This window comes from Orbilia oligospora, assembly GCF_000225545.1.
Source record: "Orbilia oligospora ATCC 24927 unplaced genomic scaffold scaffold00173, whole genome shotgun sequence".
NCBI classification, from domain to species: Eukaryota; Fungi; Ascomycota; class Orbiliomycetes; order Orbiliales; family Orbiliaceae; genus Orbilia; species Orbilia oligospora.
The window spans coordinates 387,316-413,693 of NW_011645730.1; the positions used below are offsets into that span (position 1 = coordinate 387,316).

The 26,378-nt window shown below is 45.0% G+C and overlaps 8 protein-coding genes across 8 annotated transcripts; 1 reads left to right on the top strand and 7 right to left on the bottom strand.

Annotated features, from left to right (window-relative positions):
- Positions 1-565: 565 nt before the first annotated feature.
- Positions 566-1,571, bottom strand: AOL_s00173g110 (uncharacterized protein; the record flags this gene model as incomplete). Its single annotated transcript, XM_011127852.1, has 5 exons — positions 566-658; positions 746-811; positions 915-1,159; positions 1,228-1,300; positions 1,497-1,571. 5 exons carry the CDS (start codon positions 1,569-1,571, stop codon positions 566-568), a joined length of 552 nt encoding a protein of 183 aa, XP_011126154.1.
- A 1,922-nt stretch (positions 1,572-3,493) lies between these two features.
- AOL_s00173g111 (uncharacterized protein) lies at positions 3,494-5,606 on the bottom strand (the record flags this gene model as incomplete). The annotated part of the gene is made up of 4 exons (XM_011127853.1): positions 3,494-3,916; positions 4,010-4,424; positions 4,487-5,158; positions 5,236-5,606. 4 exons carry the CDS (start codon positions 5,604-5,606, stop codon positions 3,494-3,496), a joined length of 1,881 nt encoding a protein of 626 aa, XP_011126155.1.
- Positions 5,607-6,670: 1,064 nt separating this feature from the next.
- AOL_s00173g112 (uncharacterized protein) lies at positions 6,671-7,607 on the bottom strand (the record flags this gene model as incomplete). The annotated part of the gene is made up of 4 exons (XM_011127854.1): positions 6,671-6,742; positions 6,817-7,062; positions 7,139-7,251; positions 7,445-7,607. 4 exons carry the CDS (start codon positions 7,605-7,607, stop codon positions 6,671-6,673), a joined length of 594 nt encoding a protein of 197 aa, XP_011126156.1.
- A 1,619-nt stretch (positions 7,608-9,226) lies between these two features.
- On the bottom strand, positions 9,227-10,754 carry AOL_s00173g113 (uncharacterized protein; the record flags this gene model as incomplete). The annotated part of the gene is made up of 3 exons (XM_011127855.1): positions 9,227-9,354; positions 9,432-10,519; positions 10,594-10,754. The coding sequence occupies 3 exons, from the start codon at positions 10,752-10,754 to the stop codon at positions 9,227-9,229; spliced, it is 1,377 nt and encodes a 458-aa protein (XP_011126157.1).
- Positions 10,755-13,362: 2,608 nt separating this feature from the next.
- AOL_s00173g114 (uncharacterized protein) lies at positions 13,363-13,968 on the bottom strand (the record flags this gene model as incomplete). Its single annotated transcript, XM_011127856.1, has 1 exon — positions 13,363-13,968. One exon carries the CDS (start codon positions 13,966-13,968, stop codon positions 13,363-13,365), a length of 606 nt encoding a protein of 201 aa, XP_011126158.1.
- A 1,339-nt stretch (positions 13,969-15,307) lies between these two features.
- AOL_s00173g115 (uncharacterized protein) lies at positions 15,308-16,138 on the bottom strand (the record flags this gene model as incomplete). Its single annotated transcript, XM_011127857.1, has 4 exons — positions 15,308-15,514; positions 15,580-15,668; positions 15,741-15,981; positions 16,064-16,138. The coding sequence occupies 4 exons, from the start codon at positions 16,136-16,138 to the stop codon at positions 15,308-15,310; spliced, it is 612 nt and encodes a 203-aa protein (XP_011126159.1).
- A 508-nt stretch (positions 16,139-16,646) lies between these two features.
- Positions 16,647-19,100, top strand: AOL_s00173g116 (uncharacterized protein; the record flags this gene model as incomplete). The annotated part of the gene is made up of 1 exon (XM_011127858.1): positions 16,647-19,100. The coding sequence occupies one exon, from the start codon at positions 16,647-16,649 to the stop codon at positions 19,098-19,100; it is 2,454 nt and encodes an 817-aa protein (XP_011126160.1).
- An 854-nt stretch (positions 19,101-19,954) lies between these two features.
- AOL_s00173g117 (uncharacterized protein) lies at positions 19,955-22,003 on the bottom strand (the record flags this gene model as incomplete). The annotated part of the gene is made up of 1 exon (XM_011127859.1): positions 19,955-22,003. One exon carries the CDS (start codon positions 22,001-22,003, stop codon positions 19,955-19,957), a length of 2,049 nt encoding a protein of 682 aa, XP_011126161.1.
- Positions 22,004-26,378: the final 4,375 nt, after the last annotated feature.

The following is a 26,378-nucleotide window of genomic DNA, read 5'->3' on the forward strand; positions in this document are numbered from 1 at the left end:
AGAGGGCAACTAAAGGGAATAAGTAGAGTTAGAACTTCCATCCCTTCTTTCTGCCGCCCTCCTACGAGAAGAGAGCAAAAAGAAAAAAAGGGATAGACAAAAACGGAGGACACACAGTCATACTGAATTCGAATTTGATGTGAGAACTAGTAAGTAGAATGAGAGAGAGAGAGATAAACAAAAGCAGCACCGCAAGCTTTCAATCCGGAAGAGAAAATACTGAGGAAACAAAAAAGGAGAGAGTGGGGATCAGAGAATTAAAAAAACAAAAAAGCTTGTAATTATCTTTATATTCCCTTTCCCACTTCGAAAGAGAGCATAACAGGTATATTAAAAAACAATTGGCGGAGTTAACAATCTTTTCCTTTTACCCCCCACCCCTCCGTTCCTCGAACAAGAGCCCGTCTAGTGCTTTTTTTTGTCGTTTCGTGGTCGTAAAATATCTCGTTCATCGTATGGTAGAATTTCCGAGGAAGAAAGAGAAAGATGGAAGTGTAGGAGAGAGAGAGAAAATAAAGTTATGTAAGGAAGAAAGCGAGAAGAAAAGGGCCGAGAAAGTCTAATTTTACATGCCGGTCTTCTTCTTAATGTTCTGGGAGAGCCATTCCAATCCTTCATAGAGACCGTCACCGGAAGTAGCGCAAGTTTGTTGGATGTACTATATTTGAACATGTTAGTCTCAATTTCAACTTTCGACGACATTTCTCACCGGGGGAAATAGATCGCGTAAGGTCGCGTGACATACCCATGCTCGCTGTCTCAAGCTGTGCAATCCAAGCTTATCGGTGATTTCGGCAGCATTCATAGCGTTCTAATGGTTTCCCATTCCGTCAGTTCTATTGTTTCTTTTCTAATCAGGCCGACCTATCCGATCCGGCTAGGCGGGCCTGGTTATTGTTTCTTGTGTAACATACCGGCAGATCCTGCTTGTTGGCGAAGACCAAAAGAAGAGCATCTCGGAGTTCATCCTCATTCAACATTCTCTGAAGTTCCTCTCTAGCCTCTGAAACACGCTCTCTGTCGTTGGAGTCAACAACGAAGATGATACCCTGGGTATTCTGGAAGTAATGTCTCCACAATGGACGAATCTTGTCCTGCCCACCGACGTCCCACACGGTGAAGGAGATGTTCTTGTATTCGACGGTCTCGACGTTGAAACCTAAGACATGGTTAAGAATGATGATCAAAGGTAGGCAGCGGGCAGGGGGCCCAAGGGGGAACACATACCAATGGTAGGAATTGTAGTGACGATTTCACCCAATTTCAGCTTGTAGAGGATGGTAGTCTTACCGGCGGCGTCCTATTTGTCGAAACATCAGTATAAGATTCTAAAGAAGCTTGTCCGGACGCGATACATTTGTCGTACAGGTCAAGGAAGCTTTTGGAAGACACCAGACTTAAATCGCCGGAAAACTCCAAAGCTCGCCACCATGCAACAAATCTCGGACCATAACAGCATATACGAGACGAATAGAAGTAGGAAGGGCTCAACTCACCAATCCGACCATAAGAATACGCATCTCCTTCTTGCCGAGGATGCTTTGAAGCGCTTTCGAAATTATCATACCCATCTTGACTGATTTTAAATCCCAAACAAGGGTGTTCCTGTGATATCAAAAAAATAATAAAATAAAATAAGATAGTTGGGTCGAAATGGAGAGAAAACGACTATTTAAGATATAAGTGAGATCGGTTAGCTCGGAATTAACCCCCGAAGTTGTGATAGGAGGAAGAAAAGGAAGAAGAAGGAAGCGTGGCGGGAAAAAAAATTAAATGCGACTGGATAAAACAGCTGGCCAGGGCAAAATAACAAGGAGGCCAAGCTGGCGACACAGGAGTATCCCGGGATGTGTTGGACGACGACGACAAGTGAATCTGAAACCTGGAACCTCTAAACGGGAACGGACAGGTCGGCCAAATCGACGGTCGATATGCCTAGGATGAAGATGAAGGAGATGAAGATGCTGCAGCTACGTGAAGCTCGCCGAGCAGGGGAAAGGGAGTGTAGATGTGCCACGCAATGGAAAAACGGCAACGGAGAAACTCGAAAGGGAGCTCGGTGGATGACGACAGGTAGAATACAGCAGAGCACAGCAAGGTCGATGCAGCGATTCAAGAGAAAGGGGAAAGGAAGGAAGGTAAAAGGAGACAACGGACCAGATAGGACAACAGCTGTAAGCGATTCGTGATACGGAAGTCGTCAACGGTGGTCGCGGAAGGCTTGGTGATGATGATGGTGGTGGTGGTGATGGTGTAGCAGTGGATGAGATGGATGAATGTGTGATGGGGGTGATGGGGAGAGGGAAGGGAAAGGTGAAGTTAATTAAAGGTCGAGGTTCTTGGTCTTGGTAGTTTGGTAGTTAGGGGGAAAGGTTAAATGCCAGCAAGACAGTAACAGAACGACTCACCCGGTTCCCAGCTGCAGTGTGTGTATGAAGGCCTGTCAGCTCGAAAGCACCCGATTTTTGCTGTATCTGTATTACAAGTCAGGAGAGTCCTGGTATGTATGTACCGACTCCGTACTAATCAAGAAGGAAAAAAAAAAAAAAAAAAAAGTGGAAGGGGCCAGAAATAACGTGATTGGTAGATTTTTTCCCTTATTTTAGACCGTGCATATGCTGCCTTGTATGTGTAATATGTATGTAGGTGTAGGTATCTCTGAGCTTGATCTCTTGATCACTTTGATTAAGACATCTTTCTTTCCTAGTTAGCCTCCAAAAGTGCATCTCTGACCAAGTTTAAAACACTCGGGGAATACGTACTACAATGCGTATATCTCCTCAAAAGAATACTCTGTTATCATCGATATATCATATCACCCGAGATCTAGACACCGTGGAGATAACTTCCAGTACATGTACAGCTTCTAACATGAGCTTGTGAAAACGGCTTTTGCGTTGCATGTTCTGTCCTCGCAACACAGCAGCCAAACGCCCGCCAAATCCTGCTCCATTTGTATATCATATCAATTCTATCTATTTACGGAATATACTAATAAGTTATAAACTGACTTGTAAACTCGATTGTTCCTGAGTACATCAGAATACCTACCTGTCAAATCATTTTTTGGCCACTCGCGAAATCTCATTCTTCGAGAAGCTAAGGGGAAGAAGTAGAATGCAACATGTTTCAACGCAAATTCTAATCACCTAGCATTCTATTTGTCGATCGAGCGAGGTCAGCTATGCAAATATGAGTATCTAGGATCGAAGTTAACACCGGTACACTTGCACACCAGGTCCGCAATGATACCGGTATCTGTGACTGACGCTGTATGTAAGGGACAGAAATATATCGCGTTTAAATTGCCATGAAAAAACTGTCATAGATATGCAGGCATATGTATCATCATCATCATAAATACGCTAGAGTGGGTATCCAACAAAAAACAGCCCTTCTCATCCTTCAAAAATCCCATTCGAAAGGATCTATATTACCCCCCAAAGTCATCGTGAGACCTCAGCCCCGTTTTATGGCCAGGTCAGTAGTTATTTTACTCAACCATGGCCTCTCCGCTGATGTCATTGCTCCCTTTCCTTCTCATCCACTCTACTAAAATCCCGATATCCTCAGTGACTTCCACCACCCTCTTGACACTCTCCACCTCTGCCATGGCTACCCCTCCATTGACAGCCAATATCTGCAGTTCTGCATTATTCAATATACTAATCTCAATTTGGCTGATGCTCTCGTAGTCGTATGGGAATATCAACGAATAACCTAACGGGAGGGTGTTCATCGATATGTCAACCGGTACCGCTAATTTAACAGGTGCTGAGTCGGAAAGGAACTCGTCGATATCCATTACTTCTGGTTGTTGAGGCGGTTGCTGAGTTGGTGATGGTGGCGGCAGCGACAGGTCTTCTGGGAATGCACTGTGGAATATTGTGCTGAAGCAGGCGTATTTTCGTAGTATCTATTTTTCCATTACTCTTAGCATTTGTCATATACAGAAGGGAAAAAGTAATGGGGGGAGGGGAGAGAAAAGGAGAGAAAGGGGTATACAAACCTGGAAGATGACACCCAACTGTCTCGGATGAGAAAATGGAATCTCTTCTAGCACCCGCCCGTACGCCGGCCTCAACGTATTCAAATTATAAGAATGTTCTGCGCTTTCCCCTTCCTTTCCTGCATAAACCTTTCTCCCGTTCACCAGTGGCTCTTTCCCTCCTTTGATCTTGGGGCATAAAACTCCTTCTAGTGGTCCTGGCATAACCTGCGACATCATAGACGCACCAGCTGCATTCAAGATCTCGACTTCGTCTTGCAAACTGATAACAACCGGTGGATCCAGCTTTGCGATAAAACGGGTGTTATTTAGTCGGGTTAGAACTTCAGGCTTTGTAGCTGGTTCGTAGTTATTCAATGGCGGCTCAATCCAATCGATCTCGTGAGTGTCAGCAGTACCGAAGAGGCCATCTGATCTGTACTTGTGGTGTTAGTGTCTCCGCCACGACTACCATTACCATAGAAAACGATGACCTACCCCTTCAGAACGTTATCCGACACCCAATCCTCTGAATTCCGAACCGGCGTAATATACGCTTCATTCGGCAACTCATCAACATCAATCACCACCCTCCAGAACTTCCCACTCTCCTCTCCATCCTCCCGTCCTTTCCCTTTCCCTTCCATCTTCTCACTAATAAACCTCCTCTCCTTCCAATAATCAATGCAAAACCCTACTTTGGCTCTCAAATGCATCCCCGGCCTTCCCATCCCTTTACACATAGCTTCAACCTCCCCACCGAAGCTTGCCACTTCCTTTTCCCAAATCTTCATCATGGAAACATAAAGCCCCGTTACTGCACTGAAACAATTGAGAGAAGGAAGATGACTAAGCCGGTCCGACCTGGCGAAACGCTCGAGATTATCGGCGAATTGCGCGAGGGAGGAGGTTATACTATAGGTCGAAGTTGAAGAGTTTGTGTTCTGTGAAAAAGATGTAGCCGACGACTGGGAGATAAGTGTATTTTCGAGAATTTTAGCGGCCCGATCTGAGAATTCGGCCGTTGGACCTGAAGTTTCGGCGAAGGAGAGGGTGACACGCGAGACAGCTGCATCCTTGAAGTCGACGTCTACCACCACTATAATACCTGATATGATCAACGTGTGAACGCCTTTCATAAGTGTAGTGCTATCAGTATGGTATTGCATTCTATTCAACCGAAACGCTAATTAGCCAACTTCCCATGTATGCCATAGATAATAGGACTTCATAGAATAAAAACTCACCCAGCTCTCCTAGCGACTCTCTTAATCCCTTCCTCGGAAATCTTCCCAGGCCGACTTTTTAGTACCTTCAGTACTCTCTTAAGCTTACTCCGTTCCTTATCCTCCCCTCCTCCAACGACACCAGGTCCGCTTCCATCGGCGCCTAGTAACGAGTTTAAGGAATTCAGATATTTCGTGCCGGTCGTGGAGCTCGCAGGAGAACCGAATTGTAAGCCACTGCTTGATAACGATGGTGCGAGAGCAGAGCTGTGTGGTGACTTTTTGAGATTTGGATGAGGTGATGAACCGGCGAGGGCTTGTGAGACTGCCGGAGAGAAGGGAAATGTCGGAAGGTTGCCGGGTGTCATGCCACCGTGGGGAGGAGCTGCCATTGGTGTGTGTGTATTCATGGTGGGAGATGGTAAGGCTCAACCCGTAGGAGGCGCGGTGTTATAGATACGCGAATTGATATGCCGATAGTATTCAGAGCTTTGAGAGGTCACAGTCCCTAGAAAACTATATCCGGCTTTCCAAAGTTGACCTGGCGAGGGGGAAGTCGCGTGAATTCGAGTGTGGAGGGTTGGTGGTGCCGTGTAGTGATGAGATTGAAGATATGGTTGATGTTTGGAGCTACCTATTATTAGGTGCCAAACCGAGTTCCGAAGCACGAAAGCTTGGTTCCTGCATCCCAGCAAGGGTCCTCTCCCCACAGCCACCTTTCAATGATATAATGTTACTAAGCTATATGAATGACAGCAGACTCGATTGAATTGGAGTATATAACAGTAATCCAGTAGGTACTTATTCAGAGAAAAATATTTTATTCTAAATCGTACCGACTTAGTAGAGTTTAAGCACAACAGTAGCGTCTATACCCACAGTGGTAATAAGCCTAGTAGCCTTTACTCTCGCATAGGTTGAGAAAGGACTTCAAGGAAAACAATAAAAGACAAGAAAGTAGCAGTGCATGCGCATGGTAACTTTGGTTCAGAAGTAGAACCATCAATCTATCACTATTTCCACCCTGTTAATAGTGTTCGTGCTCACTCCAGACATATCCCAGTCGCCGGATCCTGAGTTTTGATATGCTGGCCATTGCCCAGCCAGAATAAACCCTCCTTCTACCCTGTAAAACACTCAAGATCCCCTTCGCCCCAAAATAAACACAGAGAGGTCCATCTTCTCAACTGGGCCGACAAAGAAAGAAAGGAGAGGGGGTAAGGGGTAAAGCAACAAAAGCTGTACAGTACGCCGATATTTTGGACAGACACAAAAAGGAAAAAACCAAGACGACAATAGAAAATACAAAACACGAAATGCCAGGTTTCTCGATGACCGGATAGCTACAATACGCTGACGGCATATAGAAACCTTGACAAGATGCTCTTCTAAACCAAAACGTGCGGAAAACAGAAAACGACCCAGAAAATGCGTGTGAAAACTGAAATGATGTTGGCTAGGATGGTTCTTCGCCGTCGACTTCTTCGATCGTTTGGCTCCATGGCATAACGACTCGCATTCGATGGAACTAGCCAAGACTCAGGATTAGCTTGATTCACACGGTAGGATAAAAGATATGGGTGTCTGAGATCTAAGACATACGCTTGGGAGCTTCGGTATAATAACACTCATCAAAGCCATACAGTTGACGACAAAGAATGTTAAATCGTAATGCGTATAGTGAGTAGAGAGAAGGAATAGTAGTATCGGCATTGATGTCAGGAATTTCTTTGAGGGTGTGTATTGGTCGCCATTGTCCATTTGCTCCCACATGTTGAGGTTGTCATATGCACCAGAGTTGAATTCAAAGGGGATACCTTGGACATAATGAAACATAAGGTAAGTAGCCTATGATTATGGCGGTGATGTGTGTCAGCAGTTTGGATATGTCGTTATCAGATGCTATTGGTAGAGGTCTACGTACAACCATGTAGGTGATATTGGTTAACGTCCAGCTCGTTTCCTGTGAAACTCCGGGTATTGTATCATAGAATATTTTCAGACCAGCAATGCATACTGGATGTATTAGCCAGGCACCTATTTTCAGTCGCTGTCAGTAACTTTCCTAGCTTTGGTTTTTTTATATTACGAGTTCTAATTAAGTGGGTCATTCCGGGATGCCTGGAATTCCCCCCAGTTCTCCTTCTCGAGAAACGGGTGATTCTAGCTTTCAGGTCCTTCTCTTTCCAGTATTCCCGCTGTCCCCGGTACAGAAATCTCAAAAACTGACCTTTATTATTGACCCAGTTAGCATTCAGATTCGGCAACGCGACCTGATCCGAAAGCTGCTCGATCGTCTCTGGCGGCTCAACGTAGATGATACTGCTAGATCGTCTCCGTCGGCCTTTAGATACGGAGCCTGAGTGCAGCCTTGAGGGACCACCGTCGGGCATATTCGTCGGTGAGAGAAGGGTGGCAGTTTTGGAAGCCACGGTTGCGGATTTTGGGAAGGTGGGAAGACGACGTGTATCGGCGTTTCTTGCAGTCGCGAAACCGGGAAGGAGGGTTCGCGAGGAACTTAGATTGACGGAAGGGTATATTATGGTACTTTCCGACGGCAGATCAAGCGTGTGAGACGGTTGGGACGAGAGACGGCGGGTCCTTTGGGTGAGACTGACTGGTCCAAAGACAGCGAGGACTGAAGACCTTGGTTTTTAAATGATAGACGGCAGCTCGGACAAACAGAAGGTTTTTGAATAGGAGGCGATATTGACGGTCGGCAAGAGACGTCGGCTGTGGCGGAAAGATATGGATGAATGGTTGAAGGGGGAGAAGAGAGGAGAGGAGAAGGAAGTGGAAGAGGATGAAGCAGAGTAGAAGTAGAAGTAGAAGCAGAAGCAGAAGTAGAAGTAGAAGAGAGGGAGCTGAGGGACAGGAGATGAAGTGACGCAAGTTGGAAATGAGAAAGCGTTCTTGTATGGGGTACTAACACTAACTTAACACAACCTCAACAGCCGTGGCTCGAAATAGCAGCAGTTTTATTACATATATACTACGGAGTACCCCCAAGTGGCATTCAGGAGTCTCTTTGCCCCGTAATTACAATATTAAGTAGGTCCTTCCATCTTTCGAGGATATCAAGATAACTAAGAATGGTATTCCTAGGAAATGACAGCGTTCACTTTCCAGTGTACAGTCAGTGGACCGGATGAAACAAAAGCTTAGCCCCCAAAGAGGGCACCCCGGCCCAGATCTCTCCCCCAGACATTGCATTTTGAGCTGCAGAATTCGATGCCCTTTCTCCGGGCCTGCAGCATCTCATCGTCTAATTAATTGGGCTCTCAGGCCGTGCCTGCGGATTAATCTTTCAGCGGTTTAATTTGGCCCAGCTCGGGACGGCCCATAGATAGGTACCTATTTACAGGTATCTAAGTATGCACTCCAAGATGCATTTCGTCCCGTCGACGACGGAATCTCTAGTACATGGACTCCACGTCGGCGGCTGACCGGCACCGTGACATCGATTACGACTACCTTTTGACGTTTTTGCCAGGGTCCTCGGCCGCTAGTTGGTCCAATACCGGTCCCTTGACTGGTAACTGTAACCTAGCGACGGCATACCGGCCGGCGCGACTACGAGAGCAAAAAAAATATCAGGCCTGCTGCCTACGTTGACCATAGATGATGAATGCAAAACGAAGGATCATGATCATGTCACTATCAAAGTGTCCGATGCCCGGAGGAGAATCATTTCTATCAGATCAGCACAGCCGCAGCCGCTCGCCTGCTGAGACCATAACCTCATCTCGTCCTTAGTTTGCTTTTATTCAGCACTTTAAATTGACCCACATCCGTTTCCAACACACATAATGCAACAGTTGCGGCTTGCTGAATCGTAATTCATGTTAGATGAGTTCTATATTTACATACTAACTACCACAATCTAGCTGAATAAGTATACAATAATAGTGATTTTCTATTATACATTATATACGCATTCTCTTCTTTTCAGATACCGATTCCATAATGTATATCCAGTTGTCTCAGACCGGAAATACACTCCTCCAGCGATTTATTTCTTATCGCCTGGCGCTTTCTTCAGTCTTCCAGACTGTGTATCCGCGACACCAGGCTTTCGGTAATACTGGTTTTGACGCCTCATAGGAGCCAGTATATTGGTCCTCTTGCAGTCAACAAGGACTACAAAATCTTATCAGCCTCCTCCATTCATTCGTGTATTTACTAATGTAATTTTTGGTCAACGTGGAAGAACTCACCAACAACAGTATTCCCATCAACCCGGTTTCTATCCTTCCTATAAGGGTAAGTGATACACTGGTTTCCAAAGGTTCTGCTCGGCCGGGAAGTGTCGCACATTGGTGATGTAGCTCCGTTCGGCCCCACCAAAGTCGTAGTATGCCATTTAGTCATCGATCCACAGCTCTCTACCATTTTAGGAATCAGCGTCCAATAACCACACCAGTCACCCATCTCGCTATACTGTGGCGCAAATGCTTCATCCAACGAGTGAGTATATGACTCCTCCATTGAAAAGCCAAGCCCACCGCTGAATATACTAAGCGGGTCCGCTAATCCAAGATTAAGCCCATACGAAACACCCCAGCTCGTCGATGTGCCTTTTGTTAAAGTCACCATGGGTGCACCGGGGCCTCTGTTTATTGTTCCGACGCTGTATGGTCTTTCCGAGCCGTGGAAGTATCTACGACGGACTTCACACCATGCAGCGCAGTCGCGGTTGTTGTTCTTGTATCTAAAATCGCAGCTGCCGTCCTTATTGAGGGGTCTTTTGTTACACCCCCAGATTGATTCACCCGTAAACCCGTTATCGTGATCACAAGGATCAAAATTCCGATCTTCCAGGTCGTTAGTCGCATTTTCGGACCTTTTATGCATCAGAAGCATGTCGTTTACTAAAGCTTCGACCTCAGCGCGAGATTTGGGAGATTGGTCAACAGTGATGCTAAGAACTCCATTTTTGAACTTGGAATCTGTCACCACTGCACGTTTAACCGTGTTGATTTCACCGGTAAAAACGTCCTTCTCAGCAGTTCCAGGATCAACATCATCCGCACCGCCAATACCGTAGATATATGCAGATAGATTGTCAAAAACATGCCCCCCGGAGAAATGGTCGGCACCACAATCCATCCTGAGATTCTCTAGCGCGAGGAAGACCTCCTTTTGGGAAACAATCCTATCTTCAGGGGTATAATTGCAGACTTGAGCACATGTATAACCGGTAATGTGGTGGATGCATGTTCCAGCTTCAATATTGAAGCCCTCCATGGGGACTCTTCCATAAGCTAGATTGTTGACGGCTGTTCCCGCTTCAAGATTTCGAAGCCTAAAAATGGACCATCAGAATTAATTCTTTATTAGAACACCTAGCATTGCAATTGTAATCACTTGAATACCTACCCACGACTAGGAAGACACCGTATCGGCTTGCTAACTAAGCAAATATCGCTACTAGATTCAACCCCACGAGCGACATTGGCGGTATGGGTAGCAGGTGCAGCGATGGAAGCCCCAAGAATAGCGAAGATAAAAGGAAGTGAAGTAAGAGGAGACGAGAACATGATGATTAATATGTATATTTCTCAAAAAATAAAAGCGTGAGAGAGTGGAAAAAATAGGAACAGGTGTACGAAATATACCAGCACCAACCGCTAGTATTAAAATTAACGACCGCGTGTTAAAATATTAATGGGAGGGACTGCTTATTCGTTAGTACCTCTCAATATGAACTGTGATACCTTAATTTATGTATATCCCTCCTGCCCTGAATTCATGAAGAACATTCATTCATTCATTGGATGGCTTTGAATAAACGGCCTTAGTTCATGACATGCCGTTCGGCCAATTAACAAACCCTTCGTATTCATTCCGACAAAAAATTATCAGATGCTACGATATACCGAAACTTCGAATCAAGCCCAAACCCTAGTGGGAAAGCAATATTTCCGTCGGACTAGTTCCCAACAAGCCATAATATATGCGCTCTGTAGGATCAGGAAACCCGAGTGTGTGGTAGCACACATGCATTACCTGCCGGCGCCAGAAATTTAGAATAGATTATTCTAGTATTCAAGAAAATAAAAACAAGCTTTTCTACAACTACCTGATCAATAAAGCATAATTCACCTCCAGAATCTCCATTTTCTAGCCCAGGGCCAACCATTGCGCCATACAAAAGAGGATGGTGGCACCATTCCAGCAGGATCTTCAAGTTTTACATCGCTTTCTCCTGAGAAGCGGGTACGGAGCTGGAAAAACAAAGTATATATTCGAACGACTCCAGAAAACGTCGATAGTATACATCCTAGTAGCCCATAGCACAATTAGGTTTGATATCCCTTTGCATCATTGATTTATTCAGAATAACCTAGTCTCATTGGAATAACTCATTCTTGCATTTTCATTCAAGAATTTTTTTTCACCGATCCCCCTTTACTATCATTTTTACCCAATTTAGACCTAATCAGATGTCATAGAACAATGTAGGGATATTCTCTCCAATATCCGAGTTGTAGATTGTGTTATTTTTCAACGGTAACAGGCCTTCAACGCTAATACAATGTTTTGCAAACTAGGTACAGATTCATGAATTATTAAGGTTGTATGCGGAGACTTTCTGGGTGTATGCAAGTCATCAATCCCTCGGATAATATTGCGGGGAGTTCGAAACTATATCCCTGTATGTCTATCCGCACGTGCATCCAACCCTATTTGCATCTATGTATGTATGTATGTACGTTGGAAAAGAAATTTTGACTTAGCTAAAAGAAACAATGGGGCGAGAGAGAGGGAGAAGCATAGAAGTCCCCAGGATTTTGCCCGGATATCTATCAGGTATGAAAATGCATTCGAATATCAATATTCTACAACAATGATATTTAATTTGACGAAAAAGTATCTAAAAATGCTTAAGAAGGGTTAAATTGGTATTATAGTTGCGGTCATTCTAAAGACTTCGAAGCCCTCGTACATAATAATTGGGACGATATACAGATAAACTTTGCCTAATAAATTTCTAGGATACGTACGTACGCGATGTTCTACAGCAGAGGTGATACCAATCAAATTTGGTACTTCACATTTCGGTACCCTGAAGACTATCTAGACATATATACATACTCGAGTACTCTATATACAGAGTCTCTAAAATACAACCATAGGCAAAACAATCCCAATCGCAAACATAGTCGCCATCAATTTCCCCGGCCTCAAAGCACCAAATGCTGCTATACTAGGCGGTGGCTCACAAACCGCCTGACCAAAATTCCCCTCCATATCCGTCTCATTATATACAAAGCCCTTATATAATGTCGACCCAAGCACACAATCATCCCACCATGAATCTCCAAGTATTTCCGTAACATTCGAAATACACTGATACCCACAGCCTTCAACCACATCGAATCTTCCAAGACAGCATTGTTGTATAGAATCAGAGACGTTTTGGTTCATATACGCCGGGTTGACGGGAACATAGCATTGTGCCTGATAGTTTGTAGTGATTGGTTCTTCGGGGAAACAGACTTCAAAACCGAAATATTTGTGAGGGGAAGATCTGTATTCTGAGATAGTAGGTGCGGGAGCGTGCCAGGGGATTGTAGCTGGAACGGTGATTGTGGGCGTTACAGGAAAATAGGTGGATACCCGTACTGCTATGTTAATTAAATTGGGTTTTGGAATGAATCTTTGAGTGTTTCTATATCCAGATTCGTGTAGCGCTACGTCTAAAAGATAATACTAATTAGGAGAAATAAAAAATATATAGAGAGATTGATATGGCGATCAGATCACTTACATACCTGGTGTGATACTTATTGAGGTTCTAGGGTGGATTGAGAAAGTAAGATTACCAAAACGCTACTCGGAGAAGTGCTAGTTATCAACCATCTTGGTAGACAGATGCATGTACATGTTTCGCAAGGAACTGTTAACCAATACTTAGTAGTTATAACGTTAAAGTAGAATTTTAGAGCAAATATACTCCTATCACCCCTGAAGAAACTAGCTATGTCTCGGAGAGTTTCTATTTGCAAATTTGCCAAAATTTCCCCAGTCAATCTATATTCGAGTTATATGCCCGGGTTATTACAATACATATCTCGAGAATATCACAGGCCGCTTGAAAGCAAAGTCGTAGTCACAATGTACGTACAAGTATATGTATATAAACTACAGCAAAACCATAGGCAAAACAGCTCCAATGACTAACATAACAGCAAACAACCTCCTCTCAGTCCTCATCTTAGGTCCTGCCATACTCGGTCGGTCCGCACACCAAGCTCCATCCCAATCCGCAGACTTGTTCGAAGCAACCTCAGGGCTATACCTAGGTAAATCCGATTTCTGTAGACACTCTGACCACCATCTAACGGGAGCAACATACGTAACCCCTTTATCATCGGGCCCTTCTGTATAATTAGATATACATTGATATCCACAGCCCTCAACGACATCAAGTCTTCTGTAGCAACATGGTATCAGAGATTGTGCGATTTTGTCATTTATGAAGGATGAGTCGAAGACGTTCACCCAACATTGTGTTTTGTATTCTGAAGTGAGAGGTTCTTCTGGGAAACAGATACTTCTAGAGGTATTCCAGTTCTCGGATTTGTAGTGGCCAGTGGGGTTGGCGGGTAGTGGAACCGTGGCGGGAATGGAAGTCGCGGTTATGATTGAGGTTGGAGAGCTGGTAGTTGCGGGAATGGGAGTGGGAGTGTGAATAAACATTGTCAGAGTCTCCATATGAGCTTCTGGATGTCTGAAGCCGTGATGCATCCCGCTGTTATGTTTCTAGAACAGTGCCTGCTATTCAAACCAAATCACCAATTAAAAATTAGAAGTCCAGTATACTTAGTTTTCCAGTAAGAAGATATTTAAATCCTACTCGCCTGTGACGAAGCTTTCGTACAAGCCTTAGATAGAATGGTTTTTGGAGTATGTATATTATAAAAATGATAGCGATCTATCCAATAAGCCGACCAGGTTTTGCGAATTTGGAGGAAATAAGAGTTAATGGAACATTAAAGAATATACCATCATCTGATATGATTAGATATCTTCAAGCAGAGAATAAGATGTCCCCTCCGGTTAACGGCTAGGATATCGATCATATCGGACACTGTCCTATCTCGATTCTTAGATATATCCCGGCCGAAGAAAACTCTTCTGGCCCGAAATCCAGATTCTGGGATTTAATCCAAAGTTGCAAGAGTCGAGTCGATCCTCACTTCAAGACCCAGGGTATTTCCTACCCCAGACTAAAGTCATGTCTCGGACAGTTGAATTCCTCTACTCTCCTCCAACCCCCAGTACGGCCTTCCCCCCCGCAAGCTTTCCTGGCTAACTTGGTAAAACTTTGGCGAGAGACATGGCCATTAGCGACGGAAAGCTTATTTCTAGTATTTTTACCCCGGGTGCTGGTATGATATTGAACAAGTACAGCTATCTGATCGTTTAGATATGATGCTTTTAAGAATCCCCAGAAAAGTTTGATAAAGATTAATGCTGGGATTAGGGGGGCTTTTAGCTTTGATAGAAGGCGTTTTCGAGACCATAGGATTTTAGGCCATGGTATCGGATATTGTCCCTGCATAGACCAGAAAGCTTGTTTATTCCAAGCGTGACTGGGCGCATTTAGTCACCATTGTATTTCAAAGGAGCCTAATACCTAGTCTCGAGACCCTGTACGCTGTATTTCACTAAATCACGTAATAGCTTCATTCCTTCCTCCTCAGGAAAAGCTTTTTAGAACATTCCGCCCCACAGATTTTACCAAAGGTTTCCGTTCTAGAAAAGCCCTAGAATCCTGGGAGAGATTTATAGTTTCCGCCGGCAATATATCGGGAAGACTATGACAGCCTGATATCAAATGGATATTTGTTATCAAGTGGGAATTCGTGGATAGAAAGGAGCGACTTTGATCTTGGAAGACTTTTTATATGTATGTACCCTAATGGACTCTACTAGATATGAAGCCCAACTGCACTAGCTTGGACATTTGCTTGCTTCCACAAAACCACAATTTTGTTATTCGCACGGACAACATTTGTACAAAGATACTTCCAAAAAAACGCCTTGCAAATGGTCGGGAATCTATTTGTAACAGTATCAAGTTTTAGGTCTTGACCATTTCTACCCTTTTGCCCGCCAAGCCTTTTACTTTCTCGACGAGCTGGCCTTCCGATTCCAATGCTGCGATATCATCACTACCACCTATCGACTTGCCCAAAACGAGGATATTGGGGACCGTTCTTCGTCCTGTCTGTTTTTGGAGTGCATCTTGGATTTCCGAACCGTGGTCGTGGTTATCAAGTTCGACAACCTATATACTAGTTAGCAATCGCGGTCTTGCAATTAGATGAACCATCTAGGGGGGTGTATTCATACAAAAGGTGCCGGTGTAATTGTATATTTATCCAGTAACAACCTCTTCGCCGCCTTCGAGTACGGGCAATAAGTTTTCGAGAATATAATAACTATTCCACTTGCATTAGTATAACCTATCCCATAGTACTCGTAACACCTCCAGAAACAGCGGATTGACATACTCGGGCTTCGCTTCAAAATCTCGTCCAATTCAGTTGTCACATCCCAAACACCCGGATTCGGAGCCTTTGCATTTGCCTTCTCCTTTGCAGCGATTTCAGCGTCCTTTAACCTTTGTGATTTGAGTTGCTTCTCTAGAACCTCGTCTTCGTCGTCGAAGCCGTTCTTAACCGCCTCCTTGTGGCGATGTCGTTCTTCATTATGAAGTTGCTGGGCGATTCGGCGATCGGTACGGGTTTGTGACTATTTCGTAGTACAGTTTTGCATTAGTATTAACTACTTGTTATCCCGAGTTGAATTGGACAGAAAAGTTGGTGGTTCATACGCCGTAGAAGAGGAAAATAACGATCAGAGTGAACGCCGCTATGCCTAGCAGCTTGACGCGACGAGCAGCCGTCATTGTTGAAAACCTCAAAATGGAAGTTGGGTAGAATCCAAGAAATAGGAAGTAGGTAGCAGCTGGTGCAAAATTGATATATACCCTGTGCCAGACTCTTTGTAGAACAGTATGAACGAACGAATGAACAAAAGCTTTCCAAGGATACCAATTCGGATTGAAATTGTATGGGCCAGATCGCGGTTCGAGTTCCGATTTGAAGCCAAGACAACCGAAGTCCCAAAGATGTCACTTTGTCTTGGCATTCCGGAAATGTGTTGCAGAAAGAAGCCCTTGTCAATTGTCTCGAACTTCGCGAATGTTCGAGACGATACGATGGCGATAGATTGTTTCAGACCTCATCGTCATCGTCATTTTTCTTTGGTGGAGGCTGTAAGCGGCCTTGCTTTGTATTTGAGGATGGTTCTATAAATTCATCTCTTTTTCTCATTCATCTCCTTCCTTTCACTTTCCCCGACTCTTTGGCTTCGATACTTCCTGGTCCTGTACATATATTATATTCCCCCCCACCATGCTATCCCGAACGACATCCCGCTTGCCCTCGAGGGCAGCAAGAAACCTTTCACAATCAATCAAATCCCAAACCATACGATCGCCTCGAACCCTCGGTCTTACTCGTACAATAATCCCAGCTATATCAACTCAATCGATCAATCATGCTGCTCCTTACATCTCCCATAGATCCTACGCCACCCATCGGGGTCCCGTCCCACCGGGTGGCACACACCGAATGAATCTCGGTGCTGAGCCCGAAAAGTCTGCATTGGAAACATATGGCATGGACCTCACGGCTCGAGCTCGAGATGGAAAATTAGATCCGGTAATAGGACGTGAAGGCGAGATTCGACGATGTATCCAAGTTTTATCCCGTCGGTCGAAGAATAACCCTGTTATTGTTGGTCCGGCTGGTGTAGGAAAGACAGCAATTGTTGAAGGATTAGCGTTAAGGATTGTTCAAGGCGATGTCCCATCTTCGATGTTAAACAAGAGGGTCATCTCTTTGGATTTGGGATTGCTTGTTGGAGGTGCAAAGTTTAGAGGAGAGTTTGAAGAGCGGTTGAAGAATGTGATGAAGGAGGTGGAGGAATCCAATGGAGAGGTTATCTTGTTCATCGACGAGCTACACAATCTTCTCGGCTTGGGAAAAGCAGAAGGAAGCATTGATGCTTCTAACTTGCTGAAACCAGCATTAAGCAGAGGGTCATTCCAATGCTGTGGTGCTACAACCTTGAACGAATACCGAGCAATCGAGAAAGATGTAGCTTTGGCAAGGAGGTTTCAAAGTGTTCAAGTCAGTGAGCCTACGGTTCAAGATACCATCAGTATTCTCAGAGGTATCAAGGAAAAATACGAAGTCCACCATGGTGTTCGTATTACCGACAGTGCATTGGTAACAGCGGCAACGTATGGCAACCGCTACATCACCGACAGATTCTTACCAGACAAAGCAATCGATCTAGTAGACGAAGCATGTTCGGCACTAAGGCTACAACAGGAATCACAGCCCGAGCCAATACAAGTGCTTGACCGTGAGATCCTGACAATCCGAATCGAATTGGAATCCCTCAAAAAGGAAACCGATGTCCTTAGCGTCGAAAGGCGAAAGAAACTACAAACCCAACTTCAAGAAAAACAAGATGAAGTTGCCCGTCTCACTGCCATCTGGGAAAAAGAAAAGGCCGAAATTGCCAGTATAAAATCAACCCAAGAGCAACTTGATATTTCCAGAACGGAACTAGACGCCGCTCAACGTACCGGTGATTTCGCAAAGGCTAGCGAGCTCCGATACTCGACAATCCCACGCCTCGAAAACAAAATTAAGGAAATAACTTCCAAGCAAAAGGAAGGCGGACTACTCCATGACTCGGTAACATCCGATGATATCGCACGAGTAGTCTCCCGTGCAACCGGGATCCCCACAGAAAAAATGATGGCAGGTGAGGTCGAGAAACTCGTACAAATGGAATCCACAATTGCCAAAGAAGTCAAGGGCCAACCCGAAGCTCTAAAGGCAGTCGCAGATGCAATTAGACTCCAACGTGCAGGCCTTACAAGTCTAAACCGCCCTACGGGATCCTTCATGTTCCTCGGCCCCACAGGTGTAGGAAAAACTCTACTTGTCCGTCAACTCGCCAACTTTTTGTTTAGTTCCGAAGATGCGGTGATTCGATTTGACATGAGTGAGTTTATGGAGAAACATACTGTTAGCAGACTCATCGGTGCTCCAGCCGGTTACGTCGGTTACGAAGATGCGGGACAGTTGACAGAAGCTGTAAGGAGAAGACCATACTCCGTGGTCCTCTTCGACGAATTCGAGAAGGCGCATAAAGACGTCGCCTTGTTGTTACTTCAAGTACTAGATGCAGGGCATCTTACTGATAGCCAAGGTCGAAAAGTCGATTTTAGGAATACAATCATCGTATTCACATCAAATCTAGGACAAGATATCTTAGTAGATGCACCCGAAGGAGACGAAACCGGGAAGCTCCCTACTGAAATCAAAACCGCTATTACGGATGAGGTGGCAAGATATTATCCACCAGAATTCCTAAACCGTATCGACGAATTCATCATCTTCCAAAGATTATCAAGGGATTCCATCGCAGATATTGTGGACCTAAGAGTCAAAGAAGTCCAACAGAAACTCGACGATAGAAGGATTAGCTTGGAACTTGGAGATGGTGTTAAGAAGTGGCTTGCCGACAAGGGATATAGTGTGAAATACGGTGCAAGACCATTGCAGAGGTTGATAATGAAGCAGCTATTGAATCCACTAGCGATGAGATTGATTCAAGGTCAAATCCTCCCTGGGGAGGTTGCTAAAGTTAAAGTTGCAGAGAGCGGAGAATCATTGGAGGTTTTGGCGAATCACGAAGCAGTGACGTCCCATAAGCCTGAGCATCACGAACATGAACACGACGAACATGATGAACACGACGAAGGGCTCGATCCCGCGAAGGCGTAAAGACCTTTCGCGGGTGGAGTCAAGAATAATACGGGTACTCAGAAAGAGAGAAGAAAAACAACTCTGCATTGGAACTGGTGTTTACATTTGGTTGTTGATTCTCCGATTTTTTGAAAAAAATTTCACGGCGCAAGATAAAAATTGGCTGCTGGTCTGTCATCTTCACGAGAAGATTTCTCGGACCTTGTATAATACTCCACACACACAAAGTATATAGTTCAGATACCATCACCCTTTCATTTGGCAAATATGTAAATAAATACCTATAAATTAATTAGAGAGCCAGACATAATCACAGTTCAATATCTTAAATGTTCGAATTCATATACACACTCGCACAAGCTTACAATATGAAAGATGGTTAACGTTTCGAACGGAAGTTTAAAGTATAAAGTATTAAATCTTCTATTTTTTTTTTTTGAAAAATGAGGCCGGTATCGAAGAGAAGTAGTTTAAAAGTACACCGTAAAGGAAAGTGGTATCTTGGGTACGAAGTATGCACAAAAAGGAGAGACCTGTAAAAAAAAAAATGAAAGCCCATGGATATCAATGCACGCCTGAAAGAATCCCCAAAAAAAGGTATATAAAGCCCAGCGACAAGCCTTTTGAAGCCCCGGTCGGTGAGAAACTCCCACCCCTCTAGACAAGATAACAAGTTAATGTATCCGGTAACAAGAGAAAGAAGAAAAGAAAAGTAAAAAAAAATTACAAGAAACAAAAGTCGAAAATCCTGTCCCAAAATTTTGAAGGTCGAAACGCAAAAAACAAAAAAGTCAAATGACGACGTCGATATGCATGTGTGAAGTTCGTATGCACATTGATCAAGTTAAAACATCAAACGGTCGAGGTCTCCTTTAAATCATCATAACGCTACTCGAATTGCTTCCTCTTCGGCTATTTCTCCTGGGAGGTCTTGGAACACCATCGATTTGGTTATAGCTCAAACTATTATGTCGGTTCCTGTAGCCTCCAAGACTAGAGCTTCGTCTCGCATATCCGCCAGCACCGCTTGATGTCCGTCTGCCACTCGGGCTTCGGCTGGCACCAATACTTCCGCTTCGAGATTTAGCATCACCCTTTGTTGGAGTGGTGTTTGAGCTTCCGTATGCAATGGTACCCTGGGACTGGTTCCTTTTCTTGCGTCGACCGCGGCTGTCGTTATCGATTGTATTTGCAAGATCTGATTTTGTCAGACGCTCTTCTTCTTCTGGGACCTGTGCGAAACCAGAAGGAGTAGATGCGGTGGCGGCAGAGGCGGCAGTACGGACTTTGTCCATCGCCCTGTCCGCGGCGCGCTCGACTGAGAGACGCCAAGCGTTGGAGTTCGCGCGGTTGATGGTGACTGGAGCAGCGGACATATCAACCATCTCAGGACCTTGGGTTTGGTCTTGAGAGGTTGGAACTGGTGGAGGAGGGGTCGTCGAAATGGCTCCATTGGATGTGTAAGGAGTATAGCGGGGTGGCATGTGTAGACCTACTCCAGCCGGTCGAGATGGAGAAGGGGACGAGACGCGGGAACTAGCATCCGTAGAAATATCGAAACCCGGGGTCGGGTTTCTTGGTTCTGGGGAGCGGCTGGCATAAGAATTATAAGGAGAGGCCTGGGATGCATCTACAGTATACGGACTAGGGGTGCGTGCGAAATTGAAGTCGTTGTTGGTAGGATCATAAGGAGTGGGAGAAGTGGTTCGCTCGTCGATACTTGATTGGGCAACTCCGATACCATTGTCTGGGCCGGTGCTATCCCTGCTATAGTAACCGTAGATATCACCGTTTTGACTTGTTGGGCTTGTTGGGGAAGCATTGTTGACTTGAGGTGTGGCAGGCGTGAAGAACATCAAGGGAATGTTTATGTGTGGGCCAAGTTGACCTTTTTGTTGACTCTGTACTGATACCCTGAAACTGTTTCGCGGTGTGTACTCTTCGATAGTTGCTTGCGGAAAGACAGCACTCGAAGGGCTTAGCGTCAGGGACGGTCTGTGCGCCGCCTGAACACTGCCCAACGACATTGACCTCGCAGGACTATGAGGTGGCGGGCTCACTGGATTTCTATGCGGGAAGACTGCCGGTGCCGGTGCCCGAGGTATTGTGTGTTCCGTCTCTGGGATATCTACTGTCTGTATTTTAGTCGTCGTGTACTTACGAGGGTTTGAAGGGGCTGATATCATCAGGCCTAATTCTTTATCGAATCCGTACCCCAGTTCATGACTATCATTCGTGGCTCCACGAATGTGGGTTTTAATATTAAGGCCGCCACCCGCAGCAAACCATGAATTGTGTCCACCCTTCTTGTCATCATTGTGTTCAACAGGATATGGCATCGCTGGCGAATTCTGGACACCCTTGTTGAATTTTTTGATGACATGGGACTTGTAATGATAACAACCGCAGCAGATGCCGAGCAAAGCGATAATAAAGAAGCCGACGATCGATCCGACCGCAATTCCAGCCTTTGCGCCAGTAGACAATCGGTAAGGTTGTTCGTTGATCAAAGCAGACGCGCTTGCTCCCAGTCGTCCTTCAGCTTCCTGAAGACTAGTGGGTTCAGGCAATTCTGTAGGTGCGGGCTGGTTTTGGTTTGCAGAAGTGCTAGCGGATGTCGTCGGGAGCGCGGCCTCTAAAATGACTGTATCACAGACTTCCTGAATATCATAGATCGTGTCGGTCCGGTCCCTATCATTACCGCAGTCGTTTGTACGGTTTAAACAATCTTGAATAGCACCAAGAATCGCATAGTCGTCGCAAAGACATAAGGCCTTGTTGTCACACTTTGATAGTCCAGGTTGTCCGAGTACAGTCTTATAGCAAGCGTCGACGCATCCAGGCAAATCCCGCCCCCCAAAATTGACAGCCAGGACCGAAGAAATGCCAACAAGGGCAGAAAGCAATATTGAAGAATACATTGTGATGACTTTATGATTAACTTGATCGTTAGCTATACCCGGAAGCTATGGGTCGAACGTTAAGAGCATACCTTTCTGATATAAGATGAATTAAAAGAAAGGTTGAGTGGAGCTGTTGAGAAAAAGAGGTGGCGGACGGGGCGGGTAATATCGGCGGAAGAAGGAGAACCTCTGAAACCAGTCAGACCAGAAAAGGATGACAAGCTTCCAAAAGTTTTGTTCTACCGATCCAGCGACAGACGCCACTTGAAGAAGAATAAGAAGAGATTTGCAAATTTGTCCGGTTGGAAACAAATATTTGGAAACGAAAGGATTCAAAAACTGTATATGCAGTTGTAGTTGGTATTACTCGTGGCGAGGCCTTTCTCTTCTCGAGTTCTTGGTCCGAGTCGAGAAATTAACGTCCAACATCAAAACCACAACATCTATAACCCTTCCTGCAGGTGAACTGAAATGTCAAAAGGAGAAAAGGAATAAGGAAACTCGTCCGTCCAGTGCGTCTTCCGACATAAACTCTTTTGGAAATGTTAGTGAAAAAATGATGTCCAAAAAAGCATGGAATGATGGGCCTTTGTGGATTATAAGAGAGCATGCATGCATGAACGCGAGCGCACCGTGATGCAAATCCAGCTTCAGGCGTAGATGGAGATACGGCCTGCGATTCGTCAGAATCCTGGGGAACCTTTGGATTAAAATGCGCCAGTGTGCTCTGCTGTCTAGAACAAAAGAAATATAAAAAAAGAGGTTGAAGGGCAAGCTTTCTTTTGTGTAAATTGCGGGCGCCTATATCACCTCAAGAGGTCGGGGCGAGAGGATTTTTCCATGGTAGGGCCTCACAGCTTCCTAACTCCCCGGACGAGTGCGCAAACATGACAATTTTCTAGGCGATTTCGAAGATAACGAACGACGACCCCTCAATTGATTCGCTGAGGGACCCCAATCCCTACGACTCTGACCGGGGGTTTGCTCCAAAGTCTGGGCCAAAGACGGGACGTGAGTGGCCAGCTGAACGGCTTGGCCTTGAGATTCTGTCGATTGCCTTGTCGCGACTGGCCAATCAAAATCCCACTAGGAAAATTTCTCGCATACGCGCCCACACCTCTTTTTGAAGCTGCAAGGGCAAAGTGCCATCGGCTGGTCCCACTCTCGATCCCACAGCTATTTTTAACAAAAGAACCCGTCCCACCAACATGTGGTTGCGTTATGTATGAGCGAACATTGTTGGAGACCGACAGGCCGAAGGTGAGTTGGTGGGCTGACAGTGACAGCTCTTCGAAGCAACAGATCATTTTAGCGCTCGGTCGCTCGATCCCAGGGCTCTGTCACCTCATATAGAAGCGGGAAGCCGGAAGTTCTCCATATCAGACTGGGGTATGCAACGTCACTTTGGGAACCTTTTTAGCAGAAACGGGTCAATCTATCTGAGCACCAGAGATAATGCAATAGAGAGCCTCATACCCCCACATCGTGCAGAATTCGATCAATTGTAGTGATATGCCTGGAACAATGGCTGGCGGCTAGCCGGCTTCTGGAAGGGATGTTCGTAAAATCCCAAATACAATGTCGAGAGGCTGGCTTCGAGAGGTTGGCTATCGCACTTGTTCAATTGGTGGTTCCGTGGAGAGTCTGAAGCTTCGGTGTGATGTTCTGGTGAAGAGGTTGAGCTTTCCAACACTACTCTGCTGAGCTCAGGACCTGTCGGCTGTTAGCTCAGCTCCATTTGCATCGCATGTGAAGCTCTAGCTGGTTAACGTTAAAGCACGCCGCCCAAGGGAGAAAAAAATCGAGAGAATTGACAAAATGGGAAAACAATTGCACATGCTCCGTGCCGTTGGAAGTTTCAGAGCTACGCACATGTACGACGCCCCGCTCGATCTCGGAAATTGGTTTGTGCATAAGGTTGGGTAGGCGAAGAGGCTAGGCGGTTCGCTTTGCTCTCCCTACCGAGACGTCTTCCATAACCTGCTAACTGATTACAAAATACCACACACCCTCGATGAGCTTCAACGAAAGCACACCGTTTAACGTTTGATAAGATGGGCAAGCTAGCCCATTAGATTTCGAGTAGAAGCGCCTATCAAACGCGAAGTAATCTTTCGCTCTTATCTAATTTATATAAAACCTATAGTATACTACCCGCTGGGACATGTGAGATATGATTACAATTTGTGTCCATTTGCATTTCAACTCATTTCTTTCCAACTTTTCCCCTGAGCAAAGAGACGGGAAGTTTGCAAACGCTCAAGATCTACCATATCAGTAAGACAAAAAGAAGGTTGCAAGAGGAGGAAGAAAGGCGTAAGAATTCTTGGGGAAGTCAAAAACCAGAGACTGAAGGTTTACATCCAACTATCTGCAGTTGACTCGAGTAATCGCCCTCCTTCCCTCAGGTCTGCCTTTGACAGAAATTATAGTACCATTCGAGGGCCTTCAAGGTGAAGCGGTGGCGAGCCCCCCATATGATCCGGTCGAATTCCCGTTTTTATACATATGCATGTACATTTACGTACATCGGAGTATAACCATGAATGTACTGTACACCGCCTCGAGTACGTACCATCTGTCCACCAATCAATTGTGTAAAGTCGCAGACTCACATGACGCGACGTATGTGAGTACGATACCCTCTACTAGAGAGAAAATAATCCTCCCTATGTACAGATCCTTAGTAGCTCTCTGACCCCATACCCCAAATTATTCGAGCGCATGTGAAGAGTAGCTGCACAATCATATTAGGAAAACTGCGATCAATCTGCCGGCCCCCCCTACGTTACAACAGATATACAGTCCTATAGGCCTACTTTATGTCTAACTATATTACTACAAGCTCATGAATTTATGAAAGTATATTCCGACACGTAAAAGAAGCTGACCCCTCTGGTTACAAAGTAGTTAAACTTTGTCTCATACCCAGACCTGGAAGAGTTAAACTACAGATCGTACATCAATTATAATACAGGACTACCCTAGGAGTACGTTTTCTCAAGAAGTACAAATGCATCAAAAGAGGAAGAGCGCCCAGATTCAAAGCTACGAAAACCGTAGCCTCGAATCCACAAAAACCGCACCACTAGCCAAATATTAATACTTAAAATTTAAGTGGTAATACGTATGGGCACTTGGTTATCTAGTACCAGCTCCCGCGAGCTCAATATCCGAGTATCTAAGTATTCAAATACACAATAGTCAGTCTTGAGGTTGTATATTATGCCGGCAGAAGGAGTAAATCCTCTAGGGAATTTAGATATGTCATTCGTACAGGGTTGAGCACTACACATATATATTGGAAAGAGAGATACATACGGAATATATATGTATATATTTTCACTACACTAATGGAATTCTCGTGCCCATCCTTGGCAGTATGCCACCGATACTAAACGTTCAGGAGGACTGAAACATGTATGTAAGGAGCCGAACTGTACCGTCCCACGTGCACCGTCCCGCGAGCTGTCCCCTTACATACTTATACTACCAGATATCGTCACCTGACATCTCATAACAATCACGTGAGAATATAGATCTTAGTGGTGATTGGTTAATTACAAATCCAACATATCAACACAGAATAATGCTAGACCGGTCTAGAAAAGTGAGCATAGCAAGTAAATATATATAGTAGGGTTGAAATGAAGTGTAATTCGGATATAGTAGCCGGTAGTATTTTATTGTCACTGATATCCCCGTCCTAAGGCTTTACTCAACCCCCATATCACATACGGAATAGTTAATCTCTCGAGCTTTTAACAATACTCGTCCCTTATACGGTGTACGAAATTTCATTCCTGTCACTGTACTTAATTTTAGTCCTGCGCTCAGCTGGACGTAACACCGGTTGGCTACAAGTGTTAAAGCACGAAACTAGCATCTCTTCTAAAGTGGCTCCCGATTTACAGGGGTTCCCATCTATTTAGTGCCCGGCCTCAATCCTTAAAGTCTATTAGTGTTTACATCACAGCTTGTAGTCTAACTCCATCCGTTAGTGGGAACAATGGATGGCTTGAGTACCCCTTCAAGCACTTGCGCGCGTTCGAGCTTCTGCCAACAGCTTATCAACCACATCCATGGACTCAATACTAGATATCTCTCAAAAAGCTGGATTAACCCTAATTATAACGGTATATATAGAAAACTCCTACCAAGACAAAGAAATACAAAAGGTCTTGGCTTAACAATACTACAACTGATATCAACCTAGGATCAGGTTGGAAGAGGCAGAAAGCTACTTACCCTAGTTGAGAAGTCTTGTGGCGAACTGCCCCACTAGTTGAGGCTAGGCTGGCAGTTTGCGTCCTCCCCAGATTCATGATATCCAGCCCGGCCACTCTTTTGTGTGAAGATTTTCAGCACGTCATCAAAGCTAGACGGTATCAAC